Genomic DNA, 15,790 nt, shown 5'->3' on the forward strand with positions numbered 1-15,790 from the left:
AAGTGAAAATTACTTAATTCGTTAAAAAATTGGAAAAGTTTAATATTTGTACGAGAATTGGAACCATAGATGCAAGGTTCATAGTGACTGTTGATTTTTCATAATTAATATTGGTTATAAATAGCTGCTGTATTTATGATTCTTTGAAGTTACTAGTGGAACCTCATGGTAGGGGAGCAGTAATGTATAAAATTACAGAAAAGGTTTGTAATCTATTCTCCAGACTATATAATACAATGTTTAGTTGTATTCCTGGTAGCAGAAATAGCATTACACTGCGATGTCTTTCAGATTTTTGAGGAGGTCTGAAGACTATTTCTGAAATGTAAATATCTTTTTTTTTGGCTTTCTGTATAAGTTTTTCAAATTTGAAGCAGAAAAATACAGTTTAAAGTGAAATAGAAAAAATAAAAACGAAAAAAGGCACCTAAATCTATGCAGGAGTTCTCAGTGGCTTAGATGTCAAAAGCACTTGCTCCTGGAGCTACCTGTGCCTCAGTTTTCAACTTTATTCAAAATTTTTTAGCCTTAGTTTTGCACTTTTTAATTTAGCATTTTATTTTCAATTAGTGGTACCCGTATGGCTTTGGCTGCAGTAGAATATTAAGAGGTCATTTGGCTCGCCGGTATATTTAGTTAACGTCTACTAATGCACTAAGTATTATTATTATTTTTTTAAAAAGATCTCTTCATATTTTGGCAGAATTGAAAACTTAGCATGTAGCTTAACAGAAACGAATCTTAGAAATATTTTAAAAGGGGGAAGGAAGCTTCCCTTCCTTGTTTAAAACATAAAATAAGACATTTTTCCAAAATTAAACACAAAAGAAAGAACTAACTTTGCAACAGCAATATTTTAATAATTTAATGAACATGATTCCATAAACACTAAGAAAGTAGAAACACTTTTTCTTAACAGTTAAAATATTTTCTTCAAATCCTTTTCAATAAAAAAAAGGACTAATTGCCAAAAAAAGCAAGTTTTTTTAAAAATGTTAAAGAAAAAAAAATAATAAAAATAAATAACTAAGCAATCAAAAGGGGGAAAAGACGTAACCATGGCAACAAACATTTAATTTCTGCATCAAAAATAATTTCCATTTATCTTTAATTTTTGATTTTAATCTCGAGTTTCATTGTTTGGTTTGCTGAAAATAAGCCTTGGATGTTAGTTTTCTCTAAACAATTCCTACAGCTCTCCTCACGCTCTTAGAATCTTCAGAAAAACTTCATCTCAAGCAGAAAATTCCAAGTTTCGAATAACCTAAAACTTAAAAATGGGAAAGATATTTCTCCTCCATTTTATCAAATTTATGTGAAGAATGGGTTTAAAATTGGAATAGAAAAAGACCAAAATTTAATGTTCAAAAAATCGCTTTGAGGGGCTCACCTCTGTGCTACGAACTAATTTTGTGCTAAATTGGGTGAACATCAACCAAACGGTCTTGCCGCTATGTGCGTAACAGACATCCAAACATCCAGTTACAGACTTTCAGCTTTATTGTTAGTAAAGATCACTCCTTTTCACTTATTCATAGTAAGTGTTACGACTAATCTAATGCTAATCAACCTCGCAGACTACTTTTGAGTATTTTAATCTCTGTCGCAGTCTACTGAAAAACATTCTGCTACCAGGTTTGTATTTATGAAGGTATGCTCACTAATCTAGTTTAAATTTCTGAAAGTTAAACAAACATTTAACTTTTTTTAAAGTTATAATTTTATACATAATGTTTGCTCAATCTATTAACACAAATGAGACATTTTTATGTATATATTATCCTGAACATAGGAAACCATTATGTATCATAATATAAAGTACCAACTTTGTAAAACAATTTTTTGTCTATGAAAAATAATGATTTGTACCTGTTACGGGCATGGCCATATGGTCACACATTTAACACTTACAAAGCACTAGTTTTTAAATAAAAACATTTTTGAAAGTAGATACTTCATAATTTGATACATAATGGTTCCTTATGTTTCAATACATTAATAGTAAAAGCCAAAGTTGAAATTCCGAGAATGAAGTGCAAATATCTGCATAAATATTTCAAAACTGTGCAAATGGTTTGAGCATGTTGATGTTTTACAGTTCAAGATTCTATAACTTTTGATCAAAATTTTTATGCAAAAATTGTATATATATGTGTTGATTGTTTAGTAACTGCTGCAATTTAAATTTAGGATTCTGGTTTTAAGAGTGAAAAACGTATAGTAAAATTCAATAATAGAAATGAAATGTTTTACTTCTAAGGAGCTATTTTTCTATGAAATGTATTTTCAAATTTTTGTACTATTTTTGAAAAATATTACTGTTTTAAATTTTGTACTGACTGATAAATTGTTGTTGTATTGTTAAAATTATTTATAGAATTCACACAAGCTTTAAAAAAGCAAAATATTCTAACTTTGAAAGATTTTGTTACTTGTTGAAAAGTAATGTAATTGTTTTGTATTTTACGCATTTTATTGTAGATATTAGATTTTCTTTTTTTCTACTGTGATGTTCTAATGTGATCATTTAATATCCTTTTCTGTTGCCATATTTTATAAAATTATACTTCTCTTATTTACTCATGTTGTAATTTGGTGTTAAAAGTTCTAAAGATCAGGTGTTAAAAAATGCACCATGTTAGAGAAAAATGAAATCTTTCTATCTGATGATAATGTGCAAAATTTAGCGAGTGAAAATAAAAATAGTACAGTAGGCGCCGCTTAATGTTATCATTCGCTGAATGTTATCAGAATCACAAAGTCCCGGAACACTTGTATATTAACATGTGTTAAAAAAAGTCGGACATTGTAACCAGTATCTCCGTTTATTGTTATCAACTTTTCATAAGCTTTAAATTTTTCTCTTTTTTGTGTCTCAATCAAAATAAATTTAAATGCAATCCCTGAAAAACAACAGCTTTCAGTAAAACAAGTTCCCTTCTTATCAGTAAAGCAGAAGAATTTTTCTTCCTGCTCAGTCACACTAAAAAATTCAATCTAAACGGTCAAACATTTTAGCCATGGAGAAAAGTGTATTGATTTAACTGTCTAGGAAAAAAATGACATTTTAAAATGCTTTGATAATTTAATCGTGATGAGTCAAATAAATGGTGTAGAAGAAGCTAAACATTTATCAGGTATTACTTTTTAAGTTACTAAAAAATCGTGAATAGTTTGAAAACAAAGTGAAGCTAAATGAAAATTTAATCAACAGGCAAGACTTTGCTGGAAAAAAAAGGTGAAGTTGAATCCACTTTGAAACTGGTTTACGAATGCCATGGAAAAGGATGCACGATTAAACGGTCCGTTAATGCTGCAAAAAGCAGAAGATCTGATTTTTAAAATGATCAAAAAAGGCTTTGTAGCATCAGACAGATGGTTTAAATAGTGGAAAAGAGCTGTTCCATTCTGCTAATTTAAAATTTATAACTGCATTTGGTTGAGTCATTGTAATTTTAATTTGCAATGGAGCTGTTTCTTTCAGTCAAAAGTACTACTTTTAGTCCCTGAAATTGATAGAATAAGCAAAAATAATAACATGGAGCTAGAAAAAACTTTAATTTTTCTAACAGTTATTTTTTATTTAATTTTTTTCAATGTGCGGTTTTGGAAATAAGGCTTGATCTTTATGACGTCATAAGTGATGTACTTTGGCATGCTACTCCATCGCTAAAGCGCTGCTTGAATTTCATTTCAAAGCCCTGCTTTGCTCCATTTGCCGTCAACCACGTTTCCAGGTTATGATAATTTCCCCTGTGTGTTCATGACATTTTATCACTTGTGATGTCATGTGCAGAAGCGCAAAAAATTAATTTCAATCTGCACGCTCTGATTTAAATAACTGTTAAAAATTATTAAACTTTGTCAAAATATTTAAAAAATGGTTAAATCGTTTGTTTTAAGCATGCTCTTTCAGAAAAAAATACTTTCAAAATTTCGGAAACAATCTCATTGTAAAAGTAAATGTTTCTTAATTAAAAAAAAAAAAATGTGTGCCCTGGATTCTTTTTAGTTATTGTTATCAAACTACATTTGAGTGATCATACTAAGCATAATAAAATTACAGAAAATCATTCTAATTTTTCATACACTCTTTTCATTATTTTTTTTATAAACTAGAAATGGATGTTCCTGATAGTGTGAAAAATTTAAAAGAGTTTGCAACTTCAGAGACTGTGATGATTTTACCCTATTTTGATCACAATAATGGTAGTGAGAATATTAATGCTTCGAAGTATTTCAATTGAAACACACTGTTTAAACACATTTTCTTCCTATATTCATATTTTTGTACTGTTGAAAAGTGAGACTTTTTAAAAATGAACTTTTTCGTCACTGCTGGTGTTTTAACCGTTGTAATATAAATGTTGTTTCATCGCTAATTTCATGATGCATTCCTATCATTGCCAGCATGTAATAAATGTATATCGCAGTAGTTCATTAGTATGTTGCATTTTTATACTTACATTTGTTGATCAAATTTCATGTATGTTATGAAATTTTTTGGAATCTCATGTTTTAAAGTATTATATTAAATGTTTATTCCTAAATGGTGTATCTAATATTTATTTGATATGGATGTCATTAAGCTTCAACTTCTTACAACAACTGGACAAGAACTACATATTTTAAGTAAACAATATTTCTAGATGAATCCAAAGCCTTTTTTATTTTCTTTAAAGCAGAGCGTTAAAAAAAAAAAAACTTATGTTTCCTAGGGTTTACGGAGTCAAGAACCGAAAAATTGAAATTTCAAGAGTCGGGGTAGGTCATTTTCCCTTCGAGTTCTTAATTCGGCCAGGGTTGCTGGGTAAGAGTCGGACTCAGAGAGACGGGCTGATTTTGGGTTAAAGGAGTCTGAGTTGGTTATTTTCCTTTTGATCCCACAGCCCTAATGTTTCCACAAGCAAATGATTTATATTTTTAAGTGGGTGAGAGTAAATACTTTAATCACAAATTGTTCTTTGATCTGTTGATTCTTTTAGTGTAGTCATAAGAGTTGAAGAAATTCATGTTGTTAGTGAAGTATTTCAATTAATGTATTGAAAATGAAAGTTATTAATGATAGTTTTCACGAGAGTTGTTCCAAAAGAATTCAATTGGCTCTCTCATGGTTAAAAAAATAAATAAATAAATTAGAACCATGAAATTAAACGAAGATAAAGAAAAAGGAGAGTCTCAACAGAAGCATATACTGCTTTTAAATATCTATTTTACTAGTAATACAAAAATCTCCAAAAGACACTGGTAGCTAAAGCAAAATTCAGTACATATCTAATGAGAATACGATGAATCTCTGAAGGTTGGATTATGTGCCGACCGAGGTGTTCAATGGCAGAAAACTCTTCACAGTTACATAATATGAGTGAGTTTCCTCATTAAAAAAAGCAACCACTATGAGTGGATTCATTGATTCATTAATAACTCATAATTGCAAAATACCATTTTAAAATTTAGTGACAGGGTAAGAAGTCTAATTGCCTCCCTAGTACTATTTTAAATAAATTTTAAAAGCTCCTTCTCTTAATGCTAGTGCAACTCACTAGGAACTAAAGTAAGGGACTCAGAAAACAATAACTTCACAAAAATTAAAACTTCATTATTATAGTCAGCATTGGTAGGGTAAAATTATGTTTGTAAGTTTTTAATTGCAAAACCGAGAATTTTCAAAGCAAACATTGCCCCTTTCCCTCAGTTAAGAAGTATATATCATCATGAATCTTCTTATTTACAATTGTGTGCACTTACTACCTGCTTAATTTTTGCCATAGAATGAGGAATGAGGTGCAGTCAGACTTCCAAAGTTAAGTATGTATGATGTTCGCTTTTAGTGCTAGTACGGTTCTAGTTCGAATTCTAAGAGCAGGATAAGTTGCTGCTTTTAGAATATTAACTGGCCATGACTATTTGCATAGCTATTTATGCAAATCCCTTTGAACATAGCAATATTCCCTCTCTCCTTAGCTGGAAAATATAGATAACGATTACTTCAGGATGGCCTTAAGGTTTTTCACTTCTGTTTTCAACAACTCGAAAGATTATGTTTCAACTTTAACGACTTTTTTCCAAGCTTCACCTTTTATTGGGTTCCTCGTTAGCTGATAACAGGAATGCCAGACAGAGACGGTTGTAGGACAAAACAATAAATGAATATAATAGTAATAATTTAACATTCAGAATATTTTCCACTCACCTGGTACTCGATGTTCTAAGCAGATGTCCAGCGTATGTTCCATGGTCTCGAAGGGAACGTTGCAATCCATAATGACGAGGGGAGCAGTTGCAAGACTTTGCCTATGGTTTTCCACCTGTTTGGACAAAAGTTATTTATTACATGTTTATACTAAATTGATGTTTCAATGTAAAACTTCGTTTATCTGCTTAAGTAAGCAGTAAGGTACCACGCTTTAGCCTGGGCTAAAGCAGAACTAACATGCACCATTACGGACTTCCCAGTTATTACATCTAGAGACTGCAATGTCATCCTTGTTGTGGACTAATCAGTCTGAAATATTCTATAACCGAGCTAGAGGCCAATGTCATCTCATTGTAATAATGATCATAATGACCGATGATCAGATGTCAGTTATCATCAGTGGGATGATATCTGCCTCCAGTTCGGTTTTTGACTATTCCAGACTGACGAGTCCATAGCAAGGACGAAACAGCATTTTCTGGATATCATAACCAGGCGATCTGTTTAGTGTTAATTTCATATTTATTATGTACTTAAAATTTTTAAGTCTTAAATGCGTGCCTGCTTTTTCTCATTCATCGAAATGAAGAGCATTTGAAACTTGGAGACTTAACTATTCAACTACGAATATTTTGTTATTAGTTGATTTTCAGATAAGGTCACTCCCTCCATTTTATTTCAAGCATTTAGCTAGGTATCTGAAAAAGTATATTTTAAGAGTCTGAACTCCCAAGTTTGTTGTGATGAAGTTCCGTTGAGATTCTGAGTTAGTAGAGAGGTCCAGAAGAGTGCACAACTACGGTGCTTTAACTCCTGGCCAAACAGGTTTTCACTGCAAAAATAGAGAAATTATTCTTAGTATTGTTCTTAATGTATGCCTCATAACTTGACTGAAATAGATTTTCAAATCTTGTTGGGAGAGAGATTAAGACAGATTTCATGTCGCTGTTCTTGATCTGCTTGTGCTAGCTAGAAGGTTTGATGTTTTGCCCAAGGACGTGTCTCCACTCAAAATGGAATGTGAGGCAGGCTCATCATTTGCTCGATCATGGGGATCGGTTACTCCCCTCCCCCCATTTAGAAATCATAATATAATTATTTATTTATGTATGTATTTTGTTCTTTTCCCCTATAAAATGCATTTACTTTGCAAATCAGGAACCAAGTTACCAGAGGAACTTTCGTAGCCCAGAGGTCTGCGAGCCTCAGAGGCTCAATGTCGGAGGATGTTGATGGAATTAAGATTAGAGGTGTACCTGTGCATGCATCACACGTGGACAGAACCGGTACACTAGTGTCTTTTTCTTCCCTGTCTTTTAAATTGAACACTTTAAAGAAAATACTTTATCCAAATGAACGGCGAAAGTAATATTTTAATGCAATAATGCGATGTATGATGCTTTTAAAGGTCTCCCAATTGGTCCCCTTTTCCCCTAAAAGTCCCTTTTTAGTTTCAAACGTCGAACCCCTAAAAGTCCTTTCTTTAAAAATCTGGTCCCTTTTTTCTCCTTTTCCTATAAAATTTAAATTTCATTTTGAATTTTCAATGTAACCGTCCATTGGTATATTTTCTTCTAAAGAAAATATGAATGTTGTTTACACACTTGCCATGATGATTTGAAAATTTTGAATTAAATACGAGAACGACAGCTAGAGTTCAGTGCTATTTCTTTTAGTGTAATAAATTCACTCAGCATAGTTTCTGGTTCTAAGCAAGAGCAATTTCAATAAGAAAACTGTCTCAATTGATTAATTAGCTGAAACTCGTTTTATATTGTTACTTTTTCTCAGCAAAAGTAATTTTATTTATGAAAAAACAGCCGAATAATTGAGTAAAGTTGGCCGACTATGAATAGTTGGCAAAGTTGGCTGATTACCGATTACTGCTAATTAATCAGTGCATCCCTAATTTTAACCATTTAAAGTTAAGATTGAGGTTCCTTTTTTGAAGGATTTAGGTCATTTTCCCCCCTAGAGACAAACTAAAAAATATATTAGGAGCACAGCAAATGGGGGGGGGGGAGAAATCTTGAAAAGCACTACCTTTTATTATATTACTAGCTGCGTCGCTCGCTTCGAACGATTAACCTCTAAAATAAAAGTTATGTCATGTGACGCGTTCAAAAATCAGGCTTGAAAAAAAAAAAAAAAAAAGTGAAATTTTGCGGCAGATTGTGGAAAAATAACCAAAAAGGAAACATTTTAAATCCCCCGATTACAGGAAAGGCCCCAAAACAAAAACCAGAACTTTATTTGTTCATATTCGAGGAAAAAAAAATGGCAGCAGATCTTTCTTCTGAATGATTTTCTTCACGCTACAAGTTTTAATAAAAGCATTGTTACGGAAAGTTGTGATGAAGCACTGAATAATAATTGGAATGGAGGAAAGGCTTCGAAAAATAGAGATTTTAAGTCGAAATGTAATTATCATAATTAATAGTTTTTAATTGATATCTCCGCTAATCAGCATCAGAGGATTATATTAAATGGCCAAACATAAAGACGGGAAAATTTTGAATCTATCGATACTTGGTCCGATGGTCAGTTCACTGGCGTTCGAAAGAAGTAACTTGGACATAGATACATACACTCAGTTTTTAATTTTATAAGATAGTAAGAAAATTAACATACATCCATTGATCAACTTGATGTAATACAGTACAATCTCGTTTATTCAGACTTACTGGGACTAAAGGCAATCCGGATAGTCGGAATTCCCAATAATGATAAAAGACCATGTTTTGTTACACAATTACCCAGTTGTTTACAAGACAATGAAAAATAAGAAAATTTTCGTACCACTTTTTAAGACAGAACTAGTCCACTGTTTTCTGCTTCAAACGCATGTGGTGATCGAATAAAGCTTATACTTCAGAGCTCAATATAACAAGGAAATGTCCAGTGCACTCATAGTTTCGTTCATGCTATTGATAATTTACAATTATTTATCCTAACATAATTAAAAAAAAAAAAAAGGTCACAAATTTGGAGGATCCGGAGTATCCGGAGATTCGGATGAACGGGGATCGGATAAACAAGGTTCCACTGTACTTCAAAAAATTGTTAAAGGTCTTGCATATCTGTGTTTGAAATATTAACAATATCTTAAGAAAGAATGACAGTTAAAGCATTACCTGTTGTGGCTGTAGTCGGTCATGGACACCCATGTCTGCCACCATACACTGACACTCGCCATTGTTGTCAAGCATGATGACGCCGGTGGCTGTTCTTGCATCAGGAACGATTTCAATGCCCGAACGATCCTGATGACGAAAAAAACAAACAAATGTTTTTGTCTCGTAGAAAGTGTTTTAGCGTTCGGAAGGAAGGGAAATTAGATGATGCAATTTGTGGCGAGAATATTTCCACCATTATCGGCAGATACTGAAACATGATAATGTAAGACCACACTGCTCAAGGCGAACCCTTTAAAAATAAATAAGCTGCTTCACCCACCCTACTCACCTGACATTGCACCATCTGATTTTCCTTTATTTCGATCTATATGTGATAAAAAAAATTAAAAATATGTCTGATATCTAAATGCAGTCTACAAATATTTTGCTCAAAAATCAATTAATTTCTACCTAAATGAAATTGAAAATTTGTGCAAAGATTTCACAGTATTTTGGATAAATGTAGTGACTGTAACATGACACTTTTTTTGCCATAACTATTTAATTTACTGTTTGATTAGCAAATTATTTTAATTTGAGTTTTGTGTGTTGGTAATCAAACTGCTAATCAAACAGTAAATTAAATAGTTACGGCAAAAAGAGTCACGTGTCCAAAGTACTGTGAAATGACCCGATAACGAGTGTTATTAAATAGTTGGTTCAAAACAAAAAATTAAAAAAAATTAGTTTGAAAAAAAACCCCGACACTACCCTCCGGACCTTCTGGTATTAAAATATGAGTGGTGAAGTTTAAAATAAAGAAATAATAACTCTAAGTTACTCTGAATGAATACAGTTAACTTGATGAAAATATTTCACCGTTTTGTTTCGATTATCAGAACAAATGGCAGCGCCTCCTATTTTCGGGATGAAGTGTCATGTCCTCCAAAGCACTACGCTGGAATGCATCCATTACAAATCTCATTTTCCAAAATGATCCTGACTACCTTCCGTGCATCCAACCTCCACACAATAACCACTCCACTCAGCAATTACCTTCATCAACAGAGGCAATTAACAGAACCTCTCTGCGCGAAGGTGGACGAAGCTCATTTACGGAGCAGTGTCCGAACTCTAAAAGTATTTATTCCCGGGTCAATTATTAACCCGGCTAAGTGCGCATCGGAATAAATGAGAAACAAATATATTTGTTCCATTTTATCGCAACAGTAATCGGAATGGAAATATTCATATTTCAGCATTGCCATATTCAAAAGGTACGGAAATGGTGATGATTATTTCATTTTTATAACGGACAATAGTTCCGAAAATCGGCAATTTGGATGCATTGTTAAATGAGCCATTTGAATTGAACCATTTGAGTGAATAAATGAGTTTAAATTTACGCAATATGAGTTCGTGATTGCTGTGTAATGATACTTTTCGAAGGAAGTTAGATAGTATTAATTCCCGGAGCAAATCGAAAGTAAATTTCTGAGTAGAACAGGGTAAAGTTGAATCATCGTTTAATCATAGGGTAGTCCGACGAGTGAACGAATACACCTCAATGCAGAGGTGCCCACCCCTCTAAAAGCAAGGGTGCATCCCCCCAATACCACGAAGACTCACCCCCTAATCGGGGGCCCCTCTCCCCCCAAAAAAAGAAAAATACAACTTAAAACACCTTCCTCCTAAAAAAAATTCGATAGCAACGTCTTTTTTTAGCCTACTTTCCCCGTAAAAGTCAAAAAAAAAAAAAAAAAAAAAAAAAAAAAACTGCACGAGAAAAGGATTAATGTATTTCAAAATTATCGCTCAAAAAAAGAGTTAAAATTAAATAAAATAATGAAATAAATATTGAAAAATGAAAAATTGGAATGTAGTGTTTTGAGATGGAGAAAATGTATATCTGTCTGTCAGTCTATCAGCTTGTCTGTCTTCCCCCCTAATAACGTTTTAGTGAATAGTCCGATTCAAACAAACTATTTTTGTTCGAAAGATCTCGTCAAGGAAACTTCAGCTAAAAATTAAAAACTTCACATTAGCGTCAATGAATAAATTTAAGGCACACGACACACATAGATCCCGAACGCAAAAACGGATTTGCTCCGCACAAAATTTGTTGGAAAAAGCTCTTGATGAAGATGTATAGGAAAGATTATTTTGATTTAACTGTTTTCAGGGTATGGTTTGAACAATTCAAAAATTTTAACTTTGATTCCTCCGAGGGGGGGGGGGGTAGGGGGAGGTATCAAAATGTTAAGAAGATTCTGAATATCTTCTTAATTTTTAGTTTTAGTTTCAAGAAATAGGAAAAAAGTTATTCATAAAATTCGAAATCTCATAGACTTAACATTGAAGCGTGGCAGATATAAATATGACTGGATCAAAATGAAATGAGTTCAAAGTGCAAATGTCTTTACCAGGGCTGTGGACTGCGGAGTCGAAGGGAAAATAACCGACTCCTAGAATTTTAGAGTTTTTTTACTCCTATTTCCGCTCCTGTACCCCAAAATCAGTCCTAATCCGACTCCAAGCAGAAATGCAGACTCTGAGGATAAATGACCGTTGGGATCATTGAGAAGGAATGTTTTCAATGATCCCAAATTTTCTTTTTAGGTTTTAACCATTTTCTTTTTGTATTTTTGGCAACGGGAAATAAAAAGAAATTAAAATTATTTTTAACAGAAGCAAAGAGATGTGCAGATGATTTCTTTTTTGAGGAAAATTATTTATTTAAGAGAACTTTTTGATATTTGCTTATTTATTTTACAAAGGATATTTGTTTATTTATTTTTTAATATTTGGCAACGGGAGAAAAATAAAATCCGAAGCGCTTTATTTTTACCAGAACGAAAGAGCTAATTATTTTTTTAGCAAAATGTTTATTTTGGTGTGCCTTTTATTCCTTTCAATCTCTCCTGCCTTTTTTTTTGAAAGCGATTAAATAATTTTTTTATAGGAAAAATATATTAGCAGCATTTTTTTTTTTTTGCTTATTTTTACATTTCTGTTTCATCAGATGACAGAGATCTTTTCGCATAGGATATTTGAACATGTTTTTACTTTCTTCTATATCTAATATATAGAAGAAAGTATTGGATTCGTGCAAATTTTCGAATTTCGAATTTTGACGGATTCGAACGTTTTGAGGTGTGCTGAGTCCATTTCGACCATTTTTGGAAAATGTCTGTCTGTCTGTATGTGTGTGTGTATGTGTGTGTGTATGTGTGTCACGTCTGTGTGTGACCAGTTTTTTGTGGCCGCTCTACAACAAAAACTACCGCATGAAATCGAACGAAATTCGGTACACATATGTGCCCCTATGTGAACTTGTGCCCATTAGTTTTTGGCGCGAATTCCTCCAAGGGGGGTGGAGCAATGGGACGTTTTTCGAGTTACGCGTGCTTGCTATTACTCAGGAAGTAACTGGCGGAATCAAACAAAATTTGGTCCATATGTTGGTATTAACAGGAACAGGTGCTGATTGAATTTTGGTGTCAATAACGCAAACGGGGGTTGAGCTATAGAACGTTTTTTGTCGTCAATTGTGACTGCTGTATCTCAAGAAATAATGAACGGAATGAAAGAAAAATTTATCGGCAAGTAGCCCTTAGTGGGTATAAGAACTGATTTTATTTTTGTGTCAACAGCTAAAAAGGGGGTAGCGCAATCACCCGTTCTTTTTTTCCATTTTGAGTGTCCTATCTCAAGAAGTAATGCTACGTTCTGGTTGAAATTTGGAATATATGTGAATCCATGTGTAAACAGGCTTTGGTTCAATTTTGACGCCGATCGCTCCAAGAGGTGTTGATTTTTTTTTTTTTTTTTGCGAATAAAAATATTTTTATTAATGCAACAATAAGAAAGATAAATCGTAATAGATTGTCGTCTGCGTATTTCTCGTGATTTTAATTGTATGGAAATGATAGGAAATATTATCTCAATGATTTAAAATTTTTAACTGTTGCCATCTTATGTTTGTTAACAAATAAAATATTTGTAATTAATTCAAGCAAGGCTTTTAAAAAAACTTTCGATTTTCGCTCTTTGCTTTGCTTTTGCAATAATTCAGACATTGGGATAGTCGTAAGTTTTTGCATGTGTAATTTTGTTTTTGTTGGGAATATTGCTTCCTCGTCAAGCATGGGGAGGGATCAGAAAAAAATAAAAAAAAATTAATTTGAATTTTGACATCTTGAATTCAAATTATGTTTTTCGCAATCACGAGTGTGTGTATGTAGGCATGTGTGTTTGTGTGTGTGTCGGGGGGGGGGGGTGTTTGTGTGTACGGGTATGTGTGTTTGTGTCTGTGTGCTGGCATAAGTGTGGGGGGGGTATGTGTATGTGTGTGTGGGGGGTATGTGTATGTGTGTAGGCATTTGTGTTTGTGTCTGTGTGCAGGCAGGAATGTGTGGGTAGTTGTGTGTATGTGTGTGTATGTATGCGTGTGTGTTTGTGTAAGTATGGGTAGGTGTATGTGTGTGTAGATGTATGTGTGTATGTGTTTGTGTGTGTGTATGTGTGCGTGTGTGTGTAGTTGTGTATGTATGCGCGTGTGTGTAGGACATGGATGCAACCTGAAGACGGCTTTCGCTATAGGTGCTGCATCGTGAGGAGCCCGCCTGTCCACGGTGATGGTGCAGAGGGTGGCGGTGGGAAAAATCAAAGGAACGTCAAAAACGGTCAAATGAAAGCAATAAGCAATCGTGATTGCTCAAAAAAAGAAAAATATAGAAGAAAGTTTCGTGATGGCCACAACATACTAGTTATTATTTAGTTTTAAGCGCTTAGATAGACTATTGAGCTATAATAAACTATTACGTATCAATAGCTTAGAACAAACCCGGATCTACGTATCCACAGACTACGCGGTGCGAGGGGGGGGGGGGCACACCTACAAGGGTCCCCTCCCCCTCCGAAAAATAAACTATACTACTCAAGTCTTAACCGTTAATTTTTTTTTTTTTTTTGTAATGATTTGGTAGAAATGTGAGGAAAAATTGAAACTCAACTCATATTACTTGAGCACCGCAGGAGGGGAGGAGGTGGCAATGTAGAGTTATGGGAAACTTGTTTTCTTGCTGATATAACTTATAAATAAAATGAGTTTCTAAAATATAGGATAAAAAAAACCCAGACTGCTACCCAAGGGCGACCGCCAAGGCTGCCCCTTATCAGTTTGGTCACCAAGTCCCCTCCACCCCATAAAATTTGTCAAATTTATACTTTTCCGATTCCGAGCCGGTGCCCTCAAAGGACGGGTTCTAGTTTCCGACCAGGCTGATATGGCCTCTCGTCGGCCTTGCAGCTACTCAGAAGCGTTTAAAAAAGTAAGTTAAAAACTTTAAAACAATAATAATAATGAATAAACAAAACATTTAAACAAATAAATTCAAAATTTAAGTAAAAATATTGAAGCAGTTCAAAACATACAACACACAATCGCTAAAAAAAATCGTTTCGGGGGGGGGGGGGATCAAGCAATTAAGTGGACGGTTAAGGGCCCTGGTGGCTTTTTGCAGGGGGCCCAAAATTTATAGACGCGGTAATCGTTATGACTTTTTCTTCAAATTGTTTTATTTATTTCTGTTTGTTTCTTTGGCAATTTCTTTCGGATTGGATGTCCTATGCACGTTATTATTTTACTAGAAAATCGCTCATCAAGGTATGACGGGTGAAAATTGCTTCTACATTTGAACGAAGCAATTGCCAGTTTGGAAAAATTTTGATAGTTGAAATTTAAACCCTAACTCCAGTGGATTAACCCTGCACTCCAGTAGATAACGTTCATTGTTGACTCCTTTTTACTTTCTTCTATATCTAATATATAGAAGAAAGTATTGGATTCGTGCAAATTTTCGAATTTCGAATTTTGACGGATTCGAACGTTTTGAAGTGTGCTGAGTCCATTTCGACCATTTTTGGAAAATGTCTGTCTGTGTGTGTGTGTGTGTGTGTGTGTGTGTGTGTATGTATGTGTGTGTGTGTGTGTGTTTGTGTATGTATGTGTGTCACGTCTGTGTGTGACCAGTTTTTTGTGGCCGCTCTACAACAAAAACTACCGCATGAAATCGAACGAAATTTAGTACACATATGTGCCCCTATGTGAACTTGTGCCCATTAGTTTTTGGCGCGAATTCCTCCAAGGGGGGTGGAGCAATGGGACGTTTTTCGAGTTATGCGTGCTTGCTATTCCTCAGGAAGTTACTGGCGGAATCAAACAAAATTTGGTCCATATGTTGGTATTAACAGGAACAGGTGCTGATTCAATTTTGGTGTCAATAACTCAAACGGGGGTTGAGCTGTAGAACGTTTTTTGTCGTCAATTGTGACTGCTGTATCTCAAGAAATAATGAACGGAATGAAAGAAAAATTTATCGGCAAGTAGCCCTTAGTGGGTATAAGAACTGATTTTATTTTTGTGTCAACAGCTAAAAGGGGGGTAGCGCAATCACCCGTTCTTTTTTTCCATTTT

The 15,790-nt window shown here is 33.9% G+C and overlaps 1 protein-coding gene across 1 annotated transcript in view; it reads right to left on the bottom strand.

Moving 5' to 3' along the window:
- Positions 1–9,454, bottom strand: part of LOC129228141 (uncharacterized) — a 94,824-nt gene extending 85,370 nt beyond the window's left edge. The window contains exons 1-2 of the mRNA XM_054862787.1: positions 9,331–9,454; positions 6,194–6,308 (exon numbers count right to left, since the gene is read on the bottom strand). Coding sequence (XP_054718762.1) covers positions 6,194–6,308; positions 9,331–9,405 — 190 coding nt within the window. The 5' untranslated portion in view covers positions 9,406–9,454. The remainder of the gene's footprint in view (positions 1–6,193; positions 6,309–9,330) is intronic.
- Positions 9,455–15,790: the final 6,336 nt, after the last annotated feature.

Source organism: Uloborus diversus, chromosome 8 (assembly GCF_026930045.1).
Source record: "Uloborus diversus isolate 005 chromosome 8, Udiv.v.3.1, whole genome shotgun sequence".
Classification (NCBI taxonomy): domain Eukaryota; kingdom Metazoa; phylum Arthropoda; class Arachnida; order Araneae; family Uloboridae; genus Uloborus; species Uloborus diversus.